Source organism: Oculina patagonica, chromosome 13, assembly GCF_052425735.1.
Source record: "Oculina patagonica isolate OP01 chromosome 13, crgOcupat, whole genome shotgun sequence".
NCBI classification, from domain to species: domain Eukaryota; kingdom Metazoa; phylum Cnidaria; class Anthozoa; order Scleractinia; family Oculinidae; genus Oculina; species Oculina patagonica.
This window is the reverse complement of record NC_135770.1, coordinates 19,017,007-19,041,925: the sequence shown is the minus strand read 5'-3', so window position 1 is coordinate 19,041,925 and position 24,919 is coordinate 19,017,007. Positions and strand designations below refer to the sequence as shown.

General features: G+C 37.9%; 1 protein-coding gene across 1 annotated transcript; it reads right to left on the bottom strand.

Annotated features, from left to right (window-relative positions):
- Positions 1-633: 633 nt before the first annotated feature.
- LOC144636997 (uncharacterized) lies at positions 634-24,599 on the bottom strand. Its single transcript, XM_078496177.1, has 10 exons — positions 24,251-24,599; positions 18,724-19,055; positions 17,894-18,032; positions 12,856-13,145; positions 12,068-12,182; positions 4,465-4,587; positions 4,149-4,232; positions 3,777-3,810; positions 3,184-3,319; positions 634-1,158 (listed from the first exon to the last, which is right to left on the bottom strand). Exons 1-10 carry the CDS (start codon positions 24,597-24,599, stop codon positions 634-636), a joined length of 2,127 nt encoding a protein of 708 aa, XP_078352303.1.
- Positions 24,600-24,919: the final 320 nt, after the last annotated feature.

Sequence of the window (24,919 nt, the reverse complement as noted above, 5' to 3'; positions counted from 1 at the left end):
TAATTTGCGTGGTGTTATTTCAACACAAGGGCCCCAAATCACCTTCATTAAATGCCAACGTCGGCAGTGAGAGGTTGTCGTACTTTTTTTTTTTTTTTACGGCTGGAAATCAATTTTCCCAGTCTAAGTTTCAGACCTATTTTATAACAATATAGTAGTCAAAAGTTTGTAACGATATTTGTTTTGAAAACGGATGCTGCTTAGCATACAAAACGTCAAGTTCAGTATAATGTGATTTGTCATAATTTTTATCACCGCTGTTTGTTTTATATTTGTATTGAATCCTAACTCTTACTCCATTTCTAACGTCAAAATATGCCTTGGTAACAACTAGCCTTGATGAAATAAAGCATCATCCCAGTCGGCATAACTGCGACACCCCATGGGATCTATAGTTTACAATCCATTCTCCTTATAATTACTATTCTTGGAAACTCAAAATAATGATTGAAATGGCAGGGGGGGGGGTGGGGTGTTCTGCCAGGAAAACTAAAATTCTAACATAGTGTTTGATTTTGCTGGACTATTTCTTGTAGCTGTAATGGAGTTTGCCCACGCAGCGACACAGTAAAAAAGGAGTATTTGTCATATCATTTCCCTTTACAAATAAAAGAAATAAGTTGAAAGCGGCTGTCACTGAATCCAGATGTATCCCATAGTCTTGATGGACCTGTCCCCATTATCTCCTCCGTATTTCACGTCGATTCCACAGGTGTTGGAGTTATCGTGTAACCCTCCTGTACCAAAACCTATTCTTGAATCACAGGAAGCACATTCATCCTCATTGTTACCAAGAATACCGATTCTCGCCTTGGGAGCCCAGCCGCTGTCACTAACTGCATTGAACCCTTCTCTGTTACAGTTAAGCTGCAATGAGCCTTGGGAACCAAGCAACGCTTTCCACGTGTCACGACCCAGTGATGTGGCGCGGAATTGCCCGTCAGCGATCAGTGAGTATAGCGAGTCAGCGGTCTTCTGTATGACGACAAAACGTGTGGTTTCCTCGCCGTCAATCTTTATACCAAGACAAATTTTGGAGAACGGTGTGCTCCAGTAGGTCGGTAACTTGGTCTCTTCTGTGTCGAACCCAGTCTCCCCTCCAGCAAGGTTGAAAGTGTCTTTGTTCGTCCAAAGGCTGGAGTCATAGTGGAAGGTGCTCTACAAAAACAAGTATAGTGGCTATATATTGGCAAAAAATAAAACAAACAATCAAACAAACCACCAAACAACAACGATAAAAGCACGAAAACAGCGAACAGAAATACTTGACAGTATAAGAAGTTACTCAGCTACGGGAGGTTAAATGTAAGCTTTTTTGAAAAAATATAAAACAAAATATAAAAAATAAAACAAACAATCGAACAAACGACCAAACAACAACCAAAAAAGCACGAAAACAGCGAACAGAAATACTTGACAGTATAAAAATTTACTCAGCTACGGGAGGTTAAATGTGTGTTAATAAACAAAAAGAGCCCAGAGCTCTTTCCCCATTATCACGACTTTATTCCATAATCTCCAAGTTCTTTGATCTATTTTTCTTTGTGGAAATAGAGATTACTCCATGGAAAATACGCGCGTACGATTTTTTTTCACGAGTTGAGTAGTATCAGAAAACGAACGAGTGAGCGTAGCGAACGAGTGAGTTTTCTGATACAACTCTACGAGTGAATAAAAATCGTACAAAGCATTTTCCATGGTGTAATTTGTTTATATTATAGATGCTGAGGTTTTTGAAAAGCAAATTAAATCGCTCGACTTTTTATCAGTTACGCGCGTGTTTAGGAAACCCATTCATCTGCCATAAACTAAAATAACTAAAACATGTTTGTCTTTCAAAATCACATATTTAATGAAGTAGCACAAGAAATGAGACGTCAGTTTATATTTTCACAACTTTTACAGAAACAACTTTTGATAGAAAACCTGACTGAGACTTGTACAAAACTTGCAAGCTCCAGTTTAACCCTCGGATAAACCCCCATAAGGTTTTTTCCAAATTTTGAGAAAACGATTTACCCTACAGTACTGAAACTTTCAGTAGCTGTTCATTCATCCTTTGCCGAAATTTTGATATGTCAACCATGTGTCCATGAGATTTGACGTTGCCATGGTAACGTCATAAATACAGGCAGGCTTTGCCAAAAATCGTCATTTTTAACATTTAAACAGAATTTAAATTAAACAGAATTGCACGATTTCTTTATTTTAACATTCCATAAGCATTCTGACTTGATTTTGCATCAATTTCCGTTATTTTGTGAGTTTCTAAGAAAATTTTGAAATCCAAGATGGCGGATCCAAGATGGCGGCTCTAATGACGCCATCTTGTAGAGTAAGCTACGGGCTTTCTTCTGAGAGCAAAATAATTTCGCTTTGCCTTAATATAACGAAAACTCCGGGGAGGGGTTCCATCCACCCCCCCCCCCCCCCCCCATTGTACGATGGTGGGGGTATGAGTTTGTTTGTACGTCCGAGGGTTAATGTTTTAACCCAACAAAACAGCACTAAACGCTGAATAACTCAACGCGAACTCGAGCGAACTTTTACCAAATTAAATCAAGAAAACAGTCTGCCAAAACCAAGGACAAACCTGCAGTGACTTAGTCATCATCTGAATCAAAACTCGCTACAATCCCTCGGAGTGAAGACGGCCCGTATTCTTCTCCTTCCTTTGTGCGAATTTACTCAAAGGTTTATTCAACTCGGCAGGAGGAATTTCAGTTATCTCGCTTCTTGTTTCTCTTTTGTTTGAAGAAACGTTGTGACAACAAGGCCGTCTTGTTTCGTTTTCTTTACAGTGTTTTTGTTTTCCTGTTCTGCAATATAAACGACTCAGTGGAGCCGTTAAAAACACAAACAAACCTTGAACGTGTCTCCGCCATGTCGCCGGTGTTTACGACGAGAATCAAAATGGCGATACGTGTTGTTCACAAGTGAGTTTTCGTCGTTCGCGCTTGTGATTGGACGAACGACGTTTTTTCACTAGTGAGTTTTCATCGTTCGCCTTTCCTATTGGCTAATGCATTTTACGTATCACTTGTACGCAATCGTTTTTTCGTGAGAAAATCTCAGTATCTATGATATAATTTGGGATATCAGCCGAAGAACTGCTTTTCTGTACGTTAGTTGAATGTTTGGTTCGTAGGTTAGTTATAAACAAAAACGGGAGTAACTAAATACCTGTGTACCGTCAATCTTCATGACCAGCGTCCAGCCGCCTACACCACATGCGCCAAGTCCATTTTTGTTTAGATGACAGTAAACGAGGATGATTTCAGGTCCTACTTTCATCTGGTACGCTTTGTCTACATTGGACCTGTAACGTTCATAACTGATTGGTATTCTTGATTGTCATGTTTAAAATGAAACGTTTTGTCTGTCAAGTGACGCTTGAGAGGTGTTTTTTTTTTTATTATTAGAAGAATTTCAGATAACTTTATGAAATTTGAATGTTTTAGCAAATACGATCTGGTGGGGCAATAATTCTATTAAAACTCTCAAAATTCTCATTTTTTGTAGTTCGTTTATCCAGATGTAAAACCCGGATTCGTATTGCGGTGGAGCCAAACGTTGACCATCTTGGGGGATTTGTCGGTCTTACTTGACTTGCTTCACTTTTCCTGTTCAGTGTATAGGAATGGTCATAAGTGGGGTTCTTTTGTCTTATTATTGCTGTTTTCCCTTCACCCTTTTGTTTGGGGTACTGCTATGTGCTTGTAGTTATACGCTGTGCAATAACTACAACAACAACAAAATAACTGTCGCTCACTTACAAATTTCCGTCGTAAATGTCCTTGCATGTCAAAGCTGCATCAACAGGAAGAGATTAAAAATAAATAGCAGTTTATTAGTAATGTAAACCCTTCCGGCGTATAATTTAAAGTGGGCGGACGTAATTTTAATTTTACAGCAATTTTTAAAAGTTAGATGGCATTCTTTATTGGTTTGACTTTCTGAGAATTCTAACGAATAAAATAGAAAACAGACGTCGGTTCTGCTGATTGGTTATCAATCTTACGCAGCTGTTGAGAAACGTTTTTTTGAAATACTTTGATGTGAATTTTCACGATATCGTTCCATCGATCCCAAAAAATGTAATTGAGTAGGAAAGCATCTAAATAACAAAGGAGGCAAATTTCACTTACATGGACAGTCATAAGATCCCTTGGTGTTATGACATTGTTCAAGAGCACCGCAGTCATGTCTTCCTGTGGCACACTCGTCGATATCTTTAAAAAAAATGAGAGAGGCAATAAGAGAGTAAAGTGGCTTGTAACGAAAACGATTAATGCAGGGACAACGGCCAGGTCCCAACTGGATCCTTTTCATATTGAAAATTTTTAGTCACTGTGCCTGTTCCAGTTGTTTCCGTATTTAAATACAACAGTGTACTTTGATGATCAATTTCTCAACCAATAATAGCTGCTTAAACAACATTCGAAAATTTATAAATCATTTAACCTTCGCAATCCCGTCCGTCTCCTTCATATCCAGGTTTACAAGTGCAGTTATATGATCCTTTGGTGTTAGTGCACACAGCATCCGCACTGCAGGTGTGTGTTGCTCCAGCACATTCGTCAATATCTAAAAACATATTTTTCAAGTAAATTATTTTAAAGGACCCTATTAAACCTACGGTTCCCCATCTAGCATCGCAATTATGAAAACTGCATGGCGAAACGGAATCTTATTGCATTGCTGTAATCTGTGTTACTGGAAGTCGTTTAAGTTATCTTTAGCAGTTTTACAGTGTTATCTTCTCTTTAGACACGCTCCGCGTAAAATATAATATCAAAACTCTCGTATGTAAACAAAACAAAGGTGTGGCTGACTAGACTCCTTTAACTTTAAACAACACCAAGTGACAATAATTCCCAACAAGCTGGTTGCGATTTTGGGTATTTTACAAGAGAAGGAGGTGATAACAACTTATTTTCTACGCCTTTTGCTTTTTTATTTCTTTTGTGTTAGTCAAAACACAGCAGTATTTACTTTCCGACCTACAAATGGGGGAGAGGAGGAGGGTTGCATCCCACCACCGATTTTTTTTTTCTCAAGTTTGGAAATAATGGGATGAACTCTGCAAAAATCTGATATCGTCATACAGTTATCGCTTTGCGAGCAATTCCGTAATGATCCACCTAAAGCTGTTAAGTGCTACCGACTGGAATTTTCGAGAAAAAATTTCAAAACTCCGATTTCGCATTTCTTCATATTCAGTCAAAAGAAACACTTTGGTGAACTATTTACGAAAATGACATTTAAAATTTTCAAAGGGTTTTTATATTTGAGAAAATCGGCAAAAGGTTAAAAGGCCGTTTTCGCGTCCCCGCCGCCATAAAATTTTGTCGAATTTTTGTGGGTATTCAAAACACTCGTACGGAAAGAAAGTTGAACGTATGAAATTTATCTTTGGCAGGTATGCGGGGCATCCAATATTCTACACAGAAACCCAAAAATATTGCAAAACGATGCAATTAAACAGATCTTTTTTAAAGCCCGAAAATTAGTATTTTGAGCACTTTGGTAAACACTTGAAACAAGGGTAACTTTGGTGGCAAAAATCGTGTCCTGGTACATCGAAATTTGGAATAAAATATAGATCGGCGTCAAGTACTATTATGGTACTGTAACATATAAAAAATCCAGCCCGGGTAATTGAAAAACCACCCGTTGAGAGAAGTAAACGCATAGTGAACATTTCATGTATTGACTACAAAAATTGTCACGGTCACGCAACACTAGTAAACACATTTCGATCTGATTTATTCAATGTGTTTTAGTTTTGCTCACTTTGGCTACAGTTTATGCTCGAAAAAGTCTACCTATCTTATGTATACTTTACTGTTTTGTATTCATATAAAAATTAATTGTAGAGGATGGGATAACTGATCTGACCGCAAAAATACAAAGGTCAAGTTTCGTGTCATATTTACCGACTTTGCCGCTCACACTGTGTAACTCGCACTGTGAAAGAAATAAAACAATTCAAAGCAAAATGTCTTCACAAAGTAGTCTCGAAGCGTGTCATATTTTTATCCTGGTGGTTCTGTTTCATTAAATTACTAACTATTTAACACTGGTAAAAGTTATTTTTAGTTCCGGCTGTATCGATTCTGTAAAGTTTTTCGAATACCTCAGTCTGTGTGTCAACAACATGAATTTTGCAAATACAGTATGTGTTCATAAACAAGATGATGATCTTATCGACAAGCGTATTTATAGGAGAACATCGAAAAATGAAGTAGCTGTGTTCAACTGCTTGTATATTTTCCTTTTAAGAGTGCGGGTCCTCGACTTGATATTATACGTCAGAACTGATACATGTACATGTTTACCAAGAACTGCAAGAATTGGAATTAGATGTCTGTCTGAATGTCTGTTGATTTCCTGTTTAACAATAACAATAAAAAAAAAAAACACTCTTGGCTATAAAGCAAAAGATACTCTACCACCAACAGCAGCTTATAATTTACCATACATGTCCAAACATAACAAGTAACGATTCTCGGCTGGTTGAGCAAATACCAAACACATTCGAAAAGGCGATCTCCACAGCCGTTGTTAAGCCGTCGTCACGCTCTCCCCTTCGCTCCACTGTTCCCAAGCTGTCTGCCTTTCTCCCGTTTGCAATTTTTACACAGGTTCTCTGACTTTTTACCTCATTCACAACCAATCTCGACTCACTCTTTGTACCTCCAGACTCTTAAAGTCAAATTCCATCCTTTGGATAGCGGGGAAAGGGAAGGTTTTATGCGGGTGTTGGGTGGGGGTGGGGATAGGGGGTCAAGGTTTATTTTGTCATTGATCTTATTGTCCCACAAAGTGACTGACCAGATTACCTGGTGTAATCAGTTACCTTAAGGTTTAAGATGGTAGTAATTTGAGCGATTTTTTTTAGCAAGATTTAGCGACAATGTAATTTAGCGATTATCAGATTTTTTTAAAAAACTGAGAACAGCAGGCCCTAGAAAAAAAGATACCCAGTGTAAACCAGTATTTCATAAAGTAATAGCTAAGATGGAAATAAATGTTCCGTAAAAGAACAGAATCACTAGACGGCATTGTCAGAACGAACAAAGTTTCGATATCCATTTCTTAAAAGAATTTTTGATGTCGACTATGATTAATTTATTTTCCTTTGGGGAGGGGGGAGGGAGGTACTAAAATTTAACGGGTATTAAATTTGACGAAGACTAATTTTAGCGAGTACTTTTAAATTTAGCGATTTTCGTGCTACTCGCTTAAATCACTAAAATTAGAAGCCGTTAAAAATTGCACCCTTGAGGTATGTTGTACTGACAGCAGCCTGGGAACTAGCTAAGGGTTGGCCCTCAGCCCTCAGCCCTCAGATACTGAGGTGGACAGGAATTCAGGAAGAGAGGTTTATCTTAAAAAAAAAAAAAAAACAACAACAGCGACAAAAAACCTTGTAGTAGAGAGAAGAAAAGGACCAACCCTGCAGAAAAAAATTGGTCGGAAATCATTTCCTGTCTCCACTTCTCAGTATTTGAAGGTTTGCCCCTTGCCTTATTTCAGGATATGTGGGACGATTAAATGCAGAGGGCCACACAACGTTAGGAAGACTTTGGCACAATTCTTTGTCGGATCTCACGTAGCTTGGAGATGCGTGTACTAAAAGTCACTCGAGGTGTATAAAACAGTAATTTTAAATGCACGGCTAGTACGACGACACTTAGTATTGGACAATTTATTAGGAGCTAGCTTATGTGTACTAATTATAACAGTGGCGGATCCAGACCTTTAGGTAGGTAGGGCCCCCAATCATCCTTACCTGAAATTAGCTCTTGAAGATGATTTTTCTTGGTCCCGTGGGCCTCGGTTTAGCCTAAAAATAATGGGGACCAGGGCCCAATGGCTTCTCCCCTTGATCCGCCACTGTTTTTAATAGTTGCAGATGCAACAGAACACAGAGCATTTTAACTTGGTCCCGTATTCATGCAACTACATTCCTGGACAAGTTCTTGCAACAGGACCACATAAAGAGCCCTTTTCCTCACTTGTGGTACAGGAACAGCTAGTCCAAGTTCATTGCAAAAGAATTGTAGCTGCCACAGATTTTTCTTCGAAAGAGAGTTTGCCTGGACCATTTCCCACACAAGGGCCTGGCCTAAAAAAACAAATTCTGAAATCGCTAAATTAAATAGTCACTAAATCTTGCTCAGAAAAATGGCTTAAATAAGTAGCCCCTAAAAATAGCAACCTTAAGGTAACGATTACTTCTGCAATTCTGGTAATCTGGTCGGTCACTTTGTGGGACAATAAGATCAATGACAAAATAAACCTTGACCCCCTACCCCCCCCCCTCCCCCCGCCCAACACCCGTATAAAACCTTCCCTTTCCCCGCTATCCAAAGGATGGAATTTGATTTTAAGAGTCTGGAGGTACAAAGAGGGAGTCGAGATTGGTTGTGAATGCCGCAGTAAAAAGACAGAGAACTGCAAACGGGAGAAAGGCAGACAGCTTGGGAACAGTTGAGCGAAGGGGAGAGCGTGACGACGGCTGACAACGGCTGTGGAGTTCGCCTTTTCGAATGTGTTTGGTATTTGTTCAACCAGCCGAGAATCGTTACTTGTTATGTTTGGACATGTATGGTAAATTATAAGCTGCTGTTGGTGGTAGAGTATCTTTTGCTTTATAGCCAAGAGTGTTTTTTTATTGTTATTGTTAAACAGGAAATCAACAGACATTCAGACAGACATCTAATTCCAGTGCTTGCAGTTCTTGGTAAACATGTACATGTATCAGTTCTGGCGTATAATATCAAGTCGAGGACCCGCACTCTTAAAAGGAAAATATACAAGCAGTTGAACACAGCTACTTCATTTTGCGATGTTCTCCTATAGATACGCTTGTCGATAAGATCATCATCTTGTTTATGAACACATACTGTATTTGCAAAATTCATGTTGTTGACAGTACACAGACTGAGGTATTCGAAAAACTTTACAGAATCGATACAGCCGGAACTAAAAATAACTTTTACCAGTGTTAAATAGTTAGTAATTTAATGAAACAGAACCACCAGAATAAAATATGACACGCTTCGAGACTACTTTGTGAAGACATTTCGCTTTGAATTGTTTTATTTCTTTCACAGTGCGAGTTACACAGTGTGAGCGGCAAAGTCGGTAAATATGACACGAAACTTGACCTTTGTATTTTTGCGGTCAGATCAGTTATCCCATCCTCTACAATTAATTTTTATATGAATACAAAACAGTAAATTATACATAAGATAGGTAGACTTTTTCGAGCATAAACTGTAGCCAAAGTGAGCAAAACTAAAACACATTGAATAAATCAGATCGAAATGTGTTTACTAGTGTTGCGTGACCGTGACAATTTTTGTAGTCAATACATGAAATGTTCACTATGCGTTTACTTCTCTCAACGGGTGGTTTTTCAATTACCCGGGCTGGATTTTTTATATGTTACAGTACCATAATAGTACTTGACGCCGATCTATATTTTATTCCAAATTTCGATGTACCAGGACACGATTTTTGCCACCAAAGTTACCCTTGTTTCAAGTGTTTACCAAAGTGCTCAAAATACCAATTTTCGGGCTTTAAAAAAGATCTGTTTAATTGCATCGTTTTGCAATATTTTTAGGTTTCTGTGTAGTATATTGGATGCCCCGAATACCTGCCAAAGATAAATTTCATACGTTCAACCTTCTTTCCGTACGAGTGTTTTGAATACCCACAAAAATTCGACAAAATTTTATGGCGGCGGGGACGCGAAAACGGCCTTTTAACCTTTTGCCGATTTTCTCAAATATAAAAACCCTTTGAAAATTTTAAATGTCATTTTCGTAAATAGTTCACCAAAGGGTTTCTTTTGACTGAATATGAAGAAAAGCGAAATCGGAGTTTTGAAATTTTTTCCTCGAAAATTCCAGTCGGTAGCACTTAAATTGGTGCTTTCTAATCGACCGATAAAGGGTTAAGTTAGTTTAGTTAGTTAATGGGTTAGTTATTCATTCAAGGATTTTAACGATTCTTAGTTTTATTTCCATTTTTACAGCTCAGCTATTTTATTTGTTAGTAATTCCTTTTATCACTAATGTAAATTTTTTAAGGTGATTCCCTAGTATTGCATTGCGCATCCTTACTGCGCAGAATTTTACGCGTAATTAGCGCGCGCACATAAACAAAATGGCGGCTTTTTTCTATGCGGCTTGGCTCGCGAGAGAAAGAAATCGTCGTTTTCTCGTAAACGAGTTCGGTGAACTAGTATTTTTTTCTCTTAGTTCGAAAGTAGCGATCAAATTCTTTCTATAAAATGAATACAAATCAATTTCTATGGCAGAATAATACATAATCACCGAAAACGTGCACTTTCAGCATTACTCGCAAAGGAAATATAAAGAATTATATGGAAAATACAAGGTCTTCCTGCTCCTAAACGAATACGGTGACCCCTCTTTTTTATTTCAAAATTTAACTTCCCTTAAGGTAAACAACCAACTGGCAAAGTTTGGTTGGAAATCTATGAGCAGTTCTATTTCTAGGAAATCACCTCAAGTAATTTTTTTTTTTTTTTTGTAATAATAGTTTTACTGTAAAGCGCCATGAGCCATGGATATGGCACTATATAAATCTTTTATTATATTATTATATTGAAACGTAACAAATTAATATAAAGAGGGTCCTGAAGGGGGGGGGGGGACCGAATCCCATTCCCCAGCCTAAATTTTGCCCAAATCCCATTTCCCAGCCTATTTTTTGTCTAAATTCCCAGTGCGTGAAAAATCTGGTCTCAAGCGCATTATGTCAGTGTTGTTTTGATTGTCTTAAATGTAGTCCACTCCTTGAACTTACCCTTCGGTGCCCTATATAGGGGATTAATCCAGGCGCAGGAGTGCCAGTCCAGAAATAACTTGCATGCGCATGCTCAGAAATCCGTCGTCCCGCCCTCCCCCATCCCCCCTTTAAAAGGGGGGAAACCAAACTATATTCCACAGAACCTTTGGACATGCACGCGTACAAATGATTAATTCAATTTGTAGCTTTAGTACCTATTCTTTTAATTATGACTTTAGACAAAGGTTAGGACAATTTTTCTTGCAGATTCACACTTTGGTTGCATAGTTAAAATTCATTTTAGCGAGCTATTTTTACCCAAGAGTGCACATTACATGAAAGAAATGCTACACTTCTCTGTCGTTTTTGATTGGTTTGTTTTGAGCATGCACATACAAGTTATCCTGAACTCTCACCTCTCGCTCCAGGGTTTTACCCCTTCATAAGGCGCAAAAGTGATAGTGAAGGGACTGGACTATCCAAAATCATGTTTTTGTTTCTGCAAGTTATTATCACAAATACTGTTGAGATCATCATTTAAGTTCCATTTGTTCACTTGTCTTGTAGAAAATTAGAAATTTTAGTAGCTTTAACTAAAACTATTAATTTTTTATCTCTTACCTACCACTACCCTGACTGACAACAACTTACTATCACTTCTTTTGAATATTCCATTTGTGCCCATTCTCTAAAGCTATTCGGCTGGGTAACTTGATCACTTACACGGAAATTGATCGCCACTTGATGGACACTCGTGCAGTGCAGTGGTTTTGTTTCAGAGTTTTCAGCGTTTTAACTATTCTATGCCGGACTTAAAGAATATTAAAACATGTATGTTTAGTCATTTACTGACACTCTTCCTATTCCCATTTTTGTTTCTGTATCCCAGTCCCAGCGACCCAAATCCCATTTTCCCAGTGAAACAATAGGCAAATCCCAATCAAAATGGGCAAATCCCAGTTCCCATTTTACCCCTTCAGGACCCTCATTAAAAAAAGGGAAAATGCTGCCATGTGATCAGGGTAAAACACGAATTTATTAGCAAACTTTTGAGAGGATATGTTGATGGTCGTTATTGTTGTTTGTATTATAGCTGTCATGAGGTCAAGGATTGATAAAGTGTGACCAGTTGCCAGGATCAAACTGCTTTGTACCAACTGCCCGTGTCAAGGGCTTGTTGTGTAAAGGATATGTAATAACCAGGATAGAAAAACAGCAACTATGTTTTTCTCACCACTTTCACAATCTTGACCAGTAAATCCAGGGAAACATAGACAGCGATATCCTTTGTCTGTAAAACCGGTTTGACAGGTGGCGTTGTTTTTACAAAGGTTGTTCATACAAGCATTCTAAAACATAAAAAATGCAGCAAACCTTCTTTATCGAGTACAATATTCGATTATTCTTTTGCGATAAAGATAGACACTTCCTTTTCTTAGCGTGTATTACAAAAACACGAATGCAAACGCTTCTATTTTAAAATGATAAAATAATAATAAAAAATAATAAAAAAAATATATATTTTTTATTTTATTTATAGTGACCACTTTATTTCAAGAGGGTTACAAGTAGCAGCAGAGGTGATAGCAAGTAGTCCTCCCAAAAAGCTTAATTTAACTAAAATATTATTCACAATAATTGCCATCGTTATAGATGTAATAAAAAAAGGCGCTAAAGTAAGTTTTGTAAAAGAAAATGATAGTAATATTTAAAACTTTTTGTTTTTGTTTTTGTTTTTCCTTCATTTCTTGTTAATGAACGTTTCAAAGTTTTGTACTGCTGTCCGTGGAAGATTTGCCTCCCTCATTTCTTAAATTGAATCAGTTTTGAAACACGCCAGGTATGACAAATAACGTAACAACAATGAATTGTACACGATAAACATTAGTACGAGAAGCCTAATTATAATAAAAGAGTGTGCGTTTGGGAGATTGGGATGGAATTTTGTTGTTACTGATAACTCAGCATTGTGGCACAGAATTCATTTGGATCGAATTGCAGAGGTTTGACTCTCATTTTTACCGTAGCTCCTCGGTGCACAAAATGTAGGTTTTCCTCCAGGTCTTCTTTATGCTCTTCATGGGTAGCATTATTCAGTTCACATTTGTGTTTTCCAGGTTCACTTCCTCTCATAAAATTATAACTGACGCAGTTAGAATCCGAAAAACATAGAATCCTACAGAGGCCCTCATCCATTACGTCAGCAGTATGAATCACGTGGTTTACCAGACGTTTTCCTTTGAACACTCGTGCCGCTGTGAACTCTAAGTGACGGCATTGGCCTGGAAAAGAATAGATCGAAAATGTAATGACTTCACTTTATTCCTCTTTACCAAATGAATACTAATTTCAACTCAACGAGATAAACAGAAACCCATAAGTGAAAAAAAAATAGATAAATATTCTCAAATCAGCCTTAAATCAAGCAATAACCGTGCATCTATTTGTCTTAACTTCTTGTCACAATTTCACACCATTACAAGGTTTTGCAACCACCTTTCCCCTGACAATTGGCTTTTGTTTTAATAAATGTTAAGAAATGTTATAGTCCGGCAGCATAGCTGAAAAATTGTGTCATTTTTGTTACTACTCTCATATTTTGCAAAACATAGAGATATGCATTGTGATTAACTCCTGCTACAAAACCACTCTCAGTTTTCCCCGTATTGCTTGTAAATTGCTTTCAAGTTTTTCCTCGCTGAGACCCCCCGCGAAGACAAACGTCATATTTTAGTAACTCAGGAATGATTTGATCATTTGCGCAAAAAAGTGAAACTTTCGTATGAATTTAAACATTTACTTCAAAAAAGTAAATTTTGTTGCATTAATGAGCCATTCATACAAACAAATACAAAAAAAAAGTGTATAATTATGCGTTCAAAAAATTGAATGCAAACTTGTTACTTGCTGTTGATTGTCCTCCCTTGCCCGTGTTTTGGCAATATTATTTTCGCAGAGGCAATTTAGCCCAGGCAAAAGGGGAAATTAATTAACCTTATTTTCAGTGACCAGCTGGCATAACTGGGCCGTAATTTAAGCTTTTAGGTCAGCTAAATCTTCCAATAAAAAAGTATGAAGGAATGATCAGGCCAAAAAGCTGAAGCAAATGCGTATGTTTTGCTAAGAACATACAAGCGAGGAGAAAGAATGCCCAGCAAACTCGAAACGGAGCAACTGTGCTGCTGGATATTTCACCCTTGAAAAGGATTTGCAGAGTTTTTATGAGACTAAAGAACTTCACATCGACTTAGCGGAGCCAGATTTAGGAATGAGAATTGCTGAGACGCGTTTGAGGCACAGTGCCTCATGGGATAGATTGTGCCACGTACCATATTGCGGGAACTTAATTTCGCGAAAATGGAACGAGTATATTCGATTCGCTGAACTTATAATTCGCACATTGGCCAAAAAATACGTTAAAGTGCCTATGAAGTAAAAAGTAATTGCTGTTTATTTTAAAGGCTTTTCAAAGTAAAGAAGAATGGCGTTTTTCTTTTTGCAATATCTTTTTTCGTTTTAGAGATATTTACGTTTTTATATTATGCAAATGAGCGAAGTGATGACGTCATTAATTGTTCCACAAAAAGATGAAGCATTGAATCAAGAATATCTCTTGAAATATTTGAGCTGAGTTCTTCAAACTTGGCACGATTAATGTACACCACAAAAGACATAAAATGACACCTGTCGTACCGTTCCCATGGCAACAGTTTTGCTGCAAATACCTATTTTAGTTAATACTGATATCCCCAGTTTTTGCTTAATCAAAGATGATCCACCCCCAACAAGCTTATGAGGAGAATTAGGGTAATAGGGCATTATGTGTGTTCCAAGCTGGACCCTCTGTTCCACTATAAAGGGTTGCAAATTGAGATATTTGGTTTATGTCAGAAAGAGCCTGGAACCAAGAGTGTTGCCATGGTTACGTCATAGTATGAGCCATCTTGCACCTTTAAGGAAGGTCAATACTGATGCCAAGTTTCAGAAATATCACCTTTATAGAGATATCCTTGATTTTGTGATCTATCTTTTAGTGGAACAATTTATGACGTCATCACTTTCCTCATTTGCATAACACAAAAACGTGAATATCTCCTAAACGAAAGAAGATATTTCAAAACGGTAAACGCCATTCTTCTTTATTTGTAAAAGTCTTTCAAATGAGCATTAATTATTTTTTACTTCATAGGCACTTTAAATAAAAATCTTTATAAATAATTTTTTTGCCGTTCTTTAATTTTGCGTTTTTTTTAAAATCGCAAAAATTAAGTCCTGCGAAAATAAGTAATAATAAAGTATTAAACTACTACCAAATTGAAAACGTTGGAGTAGAAAAGAAAGCAAAGAGAAGGAAATGCATCGCTGTAACCAGATAATACGACTGGAAAATCTGTTTCTTTTAGGGGAAAACAGCTACATAGAGGAACCAAATTGTTCGTGCAAACACCATACAGCTAGTATCCCCAAAGTGTAAAAAGTGTAAAAGCTCTCTACTGCCTTTTTTGGATTGCACTCATTTCGAGGCGATGATAAGTCACGCTTTAACTGCCATTTGCAAAGCCGTAGAGTACGTAAATCCGTGGTTATTTGTTACGATCAGCCGCTCTTTGGTTTAGCAAAAACAGTGGGCGCTGAAGGATCGTACATGGGAAGATAAACTGGAAGTCATGCTTGGTGGTCTCCACATCGAGCAAGCGGCACTAAAGGCTTTCGGGACCTTGCTCGCTGGCAGTGGATGGGTTGAAGTTCTGTCACAAGTTAGATCACTACAGCAGGAAGAGAGCGGAGAAGAATTAAATTAGGGAGAAGCTGATTTGATTTCCACGTGGAGAAGTTAGAAAGAAACCACGATGCCTATACAATTTGAGTTCATCTAAGAGGACGGCGGGACAAAAAGCCTAACAGCGAATCCAAGTGTGTTGCTAAGGTGGATGGTATCTGGGCCTGAACTAGCGAGGTTGGTTAAAAATTTTGAAAATAGTGATGAACACAAGACCTGCATGGTGCTCATCACGAACACTTTCAATGCAAGTAAAAAAAAGTTTAAGGATCATGTCAGACCCCTGGTGTCAACAATAATAGAGGAGCTGGGCAATTCATTTGAGGAGACCTGTCAATTTGGTGTAGGAAAGAAACAGCCGAACTTCAAATCGCCCCGAACAAATTGCCATTCGTTTTTTTTCAAACGCAATATTGGTTGCCAGAATCACGGAGGCAACCTTAATAATCAACATCTTAATCTGACAAAGGAAACAAGGTATCCCACCCAGACGAATGGAACTGGACGTTCAGCGAGAAAACATGGCGACCGATATGGTGCACACTGGCTGACGCTGAAATGTCCTGTCAAAAGCTCATCCTATGTGGCTGCAAGACCAGCTGTCAAGTCGCCCCGAAAAAACATTGTCCATTGTTTTCCAAACGCAATATTGGTTGCCAGAATCACGGAGGCAACCTCGATAATCAACATCTTTATCTGATAGACGAAACAAGGTATCCCACCCAGAAGAATGGGACTGGACGTTCAGCAAGAAAACATGGCGACCGATATGGTGCTGACGCTGCAATGTCCTATCAAGAAGTCATTCTATGTGGGTGCAAGACCAGCTGTATGTAGCAGCAATATATGCGAGTGCTGTTGAACTTATTTGCCTTGCACTTCGCTGTGTGTGTGCGTGTCATGGAAAATGTCTAAAATAATAGTTTCCAGATAGCATTTTGATCTAGAAAGACACAATAGCTATAGCTATGTGTATGTCACTGGAGCCGCTAGAGGTGATAAGCTATATCAGCTCAGCAGTTATCCAGGTTGCCATATTAACACATGGCTAATTTCAACATTGTTCCTCTAAAGAGAAGTATTTAACACAATACACAACACAACAACCAACCACAACACTTCATTTGCACCCTAAATTAAATTAAATTTACTGTACAAAGAGAATAAAAATAAATTAAATGAATGGCTGCCCAAAATAACCATTGTGTGCTGAGGAGATTGGGCAGCGATCCTTAGCATTTAATTAGATAAATTTTAAAGGTACTTAGGACTTAAATAGATAACAAAATACAGCAACACACAGACCAAAATATGACAATTTACTTAAATAATTTAGTAAAAACAAGCTGGAAAATAGAGTATAATTATGGACAGATTAACTAACAGAAGAAAGGAATTAAAGTGTGAATGATGAGTGATTTGTTTTTCAATTTCCTGATCTGAACTTGCAAACAATGTATAAATTGCATAAATTAAGATGCGGTTTCTATGGCGATGGGGTGTTATGCCGTTGTACATCTCGGCAGGGCAGCTCCGGGCCTTCCCTATACGCCGACATATCCATATCTCCTGTTAAACACGAAGAAAATCGCTTTCCATATGTAGCTCATTTAAATGTAGTTTCCATGGAAACAGCGTCTCTGTCGAGATGGTTCTATGGCTTAAAATGTTTACTTCGATAGTCTCTCGCTGTGTGCCAAATTTTAAGCTGGTAACAAAAAGTGCACAATTCAGGCGAATATTTGAGCTATGCCGCCGGACTATTAAGAAGAAAAATATTTACAATATCGTCGGGGAAGATAAATAGATCCATTTTTTAAAAAAAAAGTGGTAAAGTAATACACGATTCTCCATTTTCTGTACTTTTCAGCTTTTTCTGAAATTTTCCATATTGCCCTAGAGGAAATGTTAAAGTTTGTACTTTTGCACGTGAATTATTTGTTTTTCCTTTCAGACGGCCTTTCTCTGCAGCTTTACTTTCACTGCCACATGGCTTTGAGTTTTGAAAATTCTTCTAAAATTCAATGCGCTACAAGTACCTTGTTTGTATAGATTTCTGGAAGAGAACGAAACCGTAGAAAACCATGTTTGCCATCAGGTCGTTACATCTCATTAGTATTTCACGAGTGTAGTAGCTTTCTTCTACCCTTAGAACCTTTCGGTCTTGTCTTGCAAAATTTGCCTTTGATCTGACAACGTTAATTGAAATTGCTATATATATCCTAAATAAGAAAACCTGCTCGCAGGCTGGGACAGCAAATGAAAAACATGCCAACTCACGCTCCATTCCATACACCTCGACCCTGAGACAATTCCACCGATGTTGCTTGGTTGGATGAAAGCGAATATATCTTGCAGGTTCTGGCACTGGGAAGTTGTGTTGGTCAATTGTGTTGCTATCCCCCTTCCTGTGAAATTCCTGTAATAATAGGTAACAAGCTTCACTGAGTCGGGTACGTCTAAGGTTATAGCTTTTATTTGCTATAGCTAGGTTTAACTATTTGAAAGATTTTTGTCAGTTTCGTGGCTTCTTCGGCATTCATTCATTCGCTTTATTGTGCGATTACAGTCTTTACGAATTAGTTTGTTCTATGAAGTTTTTGTGTTACATGTGCTTTACAGAGTTAATGTCCAAATTTTAACAGACAAATACATTTTTTTATTATCGGCATTCATTCATTCGCTTTATTGTGCGATTACAGTCTTTACGAATTAGTTTGTTCTATGAAGTTTTTGTGTTACATGTGCTTTACAGAGTTAATGTCCAAATTTTAACAGACAAATACATTTTTTTTTATTATCGGCATTCATTCATTCGCTTTATTGTGCGATTACAGTCTTTACGAATTAGTTTGTTCTATGAAGTTTTTGTGTTACATGTGCTTTACAGAGTTAATGTCCAAATTTTAACAGACAAATACATTTTTTTATTATTTAAAGATTTCATCTTTTCATATCGCAATGACCAAAATTGTAAATATTTCCGATATCCAAAGCCCAAATCTTTCAAGGTCAATAAACAGAGTTACTCGTCGTTAACTGGAGTGTATTGTACATCCCAAAATGAAAACATACAATAATCGTACATGTAGCTGTACAGGAAGGCTTACCACAACCGCGTCATTTGGTCCTTTATATGGTTTCCAGCTGATTCCATGGCTTGAGTATGAAATCGTGAAGTCTGTAGCCCATTCATTACCATTTCTGTCTCCCTGCGTAGCAACAGCGCAAACTTCAATCGATTTTCCAAGATCAATCTGAAGCCAGTCGTCATTTCTATTAGCTTCTTTTGCACACCAGCCATCGCCTCGGTCTCCGTTAAGGCGACCGTAAAAGGCCTCGTAGCGATTGTCATATTGAGAAGATGATGTCATCTGATTATCATAAATGATACTAGGATTGGTGACACCCACAGCTTTATCGAAGCAGCTCTCAGGAATTTCTGTGTAAGTGAGCCAGTCCTGTTAAACTTATTTAAGTCATTCACGGTATCTTTATGATTTCATTTTAGATGCTATTAGCGTGATAGCGAAACCCTCAACCCTGAGTTTGTTCGTACCACGACCGGTCAAGTTCGAGCCCGAGTCAAGTTCGAGTCACGAGTCAAGTTCGAGTCAATTTTTTTTTTTAAATTTATTTTTTGGTCTTTTGGTTTTAATTGCTGTGTTACATGCAAACTGTTGTAACAGAAGTGCAGGAAAAGCAAGATTTGACTCTAAATGCCCGTTGCCAGAGCTTAGAGAGAGCTGATTCCTTCATCTGTTTGCAGCTGCTTTTCAAAGAAGTAAACATTCTTTTGCATCCCAGTGAAATTGATCGTTACAGTTTTACTCACAACTGAGACTGAGGTTCCACTTCAAAGACACAAAAAATATATTTAAAGAACACTTATCAAGGGAATTCGAACGTTGCTTGCGTAAGCGAACGGACAAGCGGCGGCCGAAATATAAGTAACAAACACCAATCGTGACGTGACGTCTAAAATATGACAAAGTGGGCAAAGGTCACGTTTTTTTTTTCAAAGCTTGCTTGATTCTAGCTATACAGTTAAAGGCATTACTCGAAAATGTCTGGATATCTGTCGATTATTTCACGTTTTCAGCACGAAATGAATACATCAGGAGTCAAGACAAAACAAGTTCAGTGAAAAAAAACATAGAATTGAATGACGGGCAAGGAATACCTGTAGATTACAGTCAAAATACCTCAAGCGTTCCTGTCAAGGGTGGATTAATGATGCCATAATTGCAAATTTGATTTTCTTTTTTGCTTCAATATTCCACTCTTGAAATGAATATGCCAATGTTCAAACGGCGACTCGATTGAAAACTCGAATGTTCATTTCATTCATGCGTCAGACACATGATAATTAGAAAATGTTCCCCAATTTGCATAAAATGGGTCAACGACATTTTTCCCACTTTTTCTTCTGCCAGAAGTATTTTTGTGCCTTTTCAGTGTACCAAAATGTCTCGCCTCTCTTTTGGTATTATCACAGGGTTTAAATAAAGAACGTGAAGAAGAAAATGAAGAAAAAACACGATGCGTGACATTTGACGGTTGACTAGTTTATGCAAATTCAGGCCGAATTCCCACGTTCCCGTCACGTGAAGGCAAAAAGCAATCCAATCAACATTCAAGTTTTGTATTGAGTCGCCGTTTGGACATTGCAATATTCAATTCAAGAATGGAATATTGAAGCAAAGAATGACATCAAATTTGCAATAATGGAATCATTAATCCACCCTTGACAGGGATGCTTGAGGTGTTTTGACTGTAAAGCTTTATCTCGTTTCAAAATACAAATAGGTCTTCGCGATCGCATCTGCATTGGAAAACTGTCGTGTGAAAACCTAACTTCTAGCGGTGATGAGGTCGTAATTCACCTTTGAGACATTTTTTGACATAAATTATTCTAGCCAAAAGATCTTGTTAACCCTATTCAGACCGGGCTTTTTTTGACCTTCTCAGACCAAGCCCCCCCCCCCCCCCTCCCCCCCTATGTAACTTCCAGAATATTAAAGCAATCACAATGAAACATATAGGAAGTATTCTATGTCCAAAAATCTTCCTTTTGGTATACGTCACGTGGGATGGTGACGTCACATCACGTGACAATTACATCATGATGTCAAAACAGCCGCCATCTTCGATTTCAAAATTCTTCCAAAATGGCAGAAAACCACCCAAAATTACTGCAGAGTACTCAAAATCAATAAAAATGTGGTTTAAAACCGTAAAATGTAAAAATAATTCCATTGAAGTTAATTTTTATTCACAGAAACACTTAAAATTACAAATTTGGGAAAACATGACTGTCAAAATGCCGTTGCCATGGAAATGTCAAGTTCCTCACACATCATGCAACCCTACCAAATAATTGCCAGATAAATTTGAGGAAGAGTCAGAAAGTTTGGCAGCGTTTGGTTGAATCTTAAAAACGTTATAAGAGTTCAAAGTCACCGCGGGCCTAAAAAGCCCCCCCCCCCCCCCCCCTAGTCTGAATAGGGTTAAAAAAAGGTGAGAAAAAACATTTGACTCGAACTTGACTCGTGCCTCGAATTTGACTCGGACTCGAACTTGATTCGTGCTACGAACAAACTCCAAAAACTTCGGGTTGTCTGCTTTTAAAAGTGGCGTTTAAAGTACAGTGCTTTGCATGGCATAAAATTGCATGGGATTACTTACAATGGCATAGTTTGTCTTGAAATGCCATTGATGGCAAACCATGGAATGGCATGGTTTAAGTCGTATGGGTCTCGAGCTTTTGCTGTTTCGTCGCCTGAACTCTGGAACAGTCTACCTCTTTTTATCCGCTCATGTGACAATTTAAGTTCTTTTAAATCAAAACTCAAAACTTATCTTTTTAAAAAAACTTACTTTTTAGTACTTTTAATGTACATTTTTCAATTTTTAAGATTTATTCAGCTAATTTTAACGATTTTTTTATAGATTTGTAAAGCGCCTAGAGTAGGCCTGGATAGGCGCTATAAAAATGTTTTTTATTATTAATGGTACGGTGTGACATGACATGGCATGGCGCGGCGTTGTGCAGGGTTGGTGTGGTATAGCATGGCGTGGCATAACATGGCATAGCTTAAAAAATAACAAAGAAATAAAGTACCCCTTCTATTGTTTAGAGGTGTCTATTAACAGTAAACGGTTACTCAAATTTACATAGTTAACCATGCAATTTCGGCGTGCTTAACGATAAAACAATTTTGTGCGTGAGCAAAATTTCCACTGAGAGACTGTCAGCGCCCCGTGGATAGTTTTATTAGTGTTTTTTCTTTAATTTTCTAAACAATTGCCACCACGTGCGTTGTTTTTGCATACAGTAATTACATTTTGGAGCATTTTGGTCAGTTCCTTCATGGAAAAGCCATATAGCTAGTGTTCTGCATTGGCATGTTGGCCATGTTTTTTCAAAAGCAGAGCTCCTTCAAATAGTTAGAAAATAGTAAAGTTTAGTTTTCAGTCAACATTTTAATTAGTTTTGCTTCACGCAGAAACAAACACGAATGCATCAAGGAAAATCACCCGTTTTGAAACTTACAGTCACGTTCCGTTGTCCAACTGAAAATTATCGCTGAACGACATCAGATGGAACTTAATAAAACGTTCTTGTAGATTTAAGAAATACAATCTATATATTTAACATTTCTAATTCGGGTACTTGATGTTTAGGTATAACCTAAATGATATCGCGGAGATAAACAACGAGTGCATTTACGTAGTGGTAAAACAAAACGTTATGGAACCTTTAAAATTTACAATGCGCTTGTTATTTTTGGCAGCGGCATATACAAATCTTTGGCTGGTGGGAAGATACATATTATAATATTGTTTTCAGATGTAATTCAACTCACGAAAATATTTCCCTTTAAGCGGTCTTGAGAGTATTATCTGCTCAGTGGCCAATAGTCTTAAATCAAATATTGAGCCTCATCAATTTCCTTTCGCTATCCCCCTCATTTTGTATGTTTTACAAGATATTTATCTTAAATAATATACCACTTCTGCCATGCTTCTTCCCCGTATCTTAAGGTTAAACCAAATAATCAGATACAACAAATATATCAATAATGTCAATTAGCACTATTCCAAATGTGATTTTCGTTAGGTAGTTTAGTCACTCTTATGACTCAAATATTAACGGGTAAAAAAAGAAAATAGGAGAAACGTACCTGTAGAACAGCCGTCCTCTGGTATAAGGGATAAAAACAAAAACAAGGCACAGAGTAATAAAATGGAAGACATGACCGATTTTATACAATCAATCTCCCTAAATTCACAACTTTTATCCGTGAAATAACCTACCGTGATTTTGATTTGCAAAACTGTCTGCTGAAAATTAACCTCAGTGAGTGTTAGTTTGTTTTCATTTCTTGTTAGTTTTAACCAATGGCGTTCATATGCCATCAGTTGCATCCATTGGTGCACACCTGTTCCTCTGTGGAGACAATATTCTTATTATCATTGTCAACGTAACACCCATTTCTTCAATTTCCACCTATAAGCTTCTAACAAGTCTTTAAGAAGTGAGGTGTAATAACATGAAGGTAAAGGCTAAAATAATGTCATGAACACTTTCCCTAAAGTGTCATTGAAGTAAAAATTAATTAATGCTTATTTGAAAGACTTTTACAAATAGAGAAGAATGGCGTTTACCGTTTTAAAAGATCTTCTTTCGTTTAGGACATATTCAAGTTTTTGTCATTAAAAATGTGAATATTGTTCACCGTGGTGTAAGATAGGTAATGAACGTTTTATCGTTTGTCTCACGATAGAATTGCTTTGAGATGTTGATCGCGACGTTTCGACTGCTATACTGCTAGTCTTCATCAGGCGATGAGGTCGATTGTATACGCGTCGTTATTTATGCACGTTGGTTCGCTGTGATTGGTGCATTTCGATCCCTATTATTATTCCGACTAACAGATGATGTTCCCTCAGAGGTCCGCTTTGTAGTTGAACAGCTGTTATGCTTTCTGATCGTAGGTATCCATGCTTCAGAAATTTCAATTCCGCTATCTGTATTGATGTTAGTAGAATTAAGTCTTGTTTGGATAGCCTCTTTGACCCTGCGTGTGTATCGGTGAGGGTCACGATCGATAAACTTGACTTGATTCCATAAAGGAATATGCCCCGTTTCGTTTGCGTGCTCCGAAACTGCGGGGGTTTGTGTATGAGCAAGCCTTGTGTCTTTGTCGTGTTCTTTAATTCTGTCTTGCATCGTTCTCCCTGTTTCCACTATATATACTTTGCCGCATTCACATGGAATTTTGTATACAACACTATCTTGTTTGCCTGGTTCTAGGGCGTCTTTCGGTCGTACTAAGTAAGGCCGAAGAGTGGTGTCAGATTTAAAGACGGTGCGAACGCCTTGTTCTTGTAGGCAGCGGCGAAGAACCTCTGATACACCTTTGATATAGGGTAAAACCGCAGTAGTTTTAAATTCCTGCGTAGGTTCGTTGTCGGCTGTTGGTCTTGTGGTCTTAGTAAGTTTTCGTATGAACGAAGAAGGATAACCGTTAGAAACAATGACCGACGATAAATGTTTTTTTTTTTCTTGAGAGATAACTGATGGTTTTGTTATGAGGTGTTTGGCTCGGTGATATAGACACTTAACAATACCACGCTTCACTGACTGAGGATGGTGTGAGTCATAGGCTAAGTACTGATCGGTGCGTGTGGGCTTTCTATACACACTGGTAGTAAGACGACCGTTTGAGTCCCTTATAACTGACGTGTCGAGAAAGGGAATGCTGTTATCTTTCCAGGTTTCCATGGTAAAACGAAAAGTGGGCTGTTGGTTATTAAGATGTTGTAAAAAGCCGTCGACTTGGTTTCGATCTAATATAGTGAAAGTGTCATCTACATATCGCTTCCAGATCTTCGGTTTGTAGATCGCACTTGCTATCGCACGCTCCTCAAAGTCTTCCATGAAGATGTTGGCTATAACCGCGGAGACAGGGCTCCCCATAGCGGCTCTGTCCTTTTGTTCGTAAATTGATCCATTGTATTGGAAATAAGTGGATCGTCAAACAAAGTTTAAAAGGTCGGCAGTTTGTGTAGGTGTTAGGTTTGTGAGGTCGGCAAGACCGGGATCGTTTTCTAGTTTGCGAAGTGCGGCCTTTGCGGCGTCTTCGATTGGCACGTTCGTAAATAAAGATTCTACGTCAAATGATACCATGATTTCCTTTTCTTGAATTCTTTCACGGTTGATGGTATTCACGAAATGAGTAGAGTTGGTAACTGCGTACTCTGATTTGCCTGTCAGTGGGGACAGGATGTCAGCTAAAT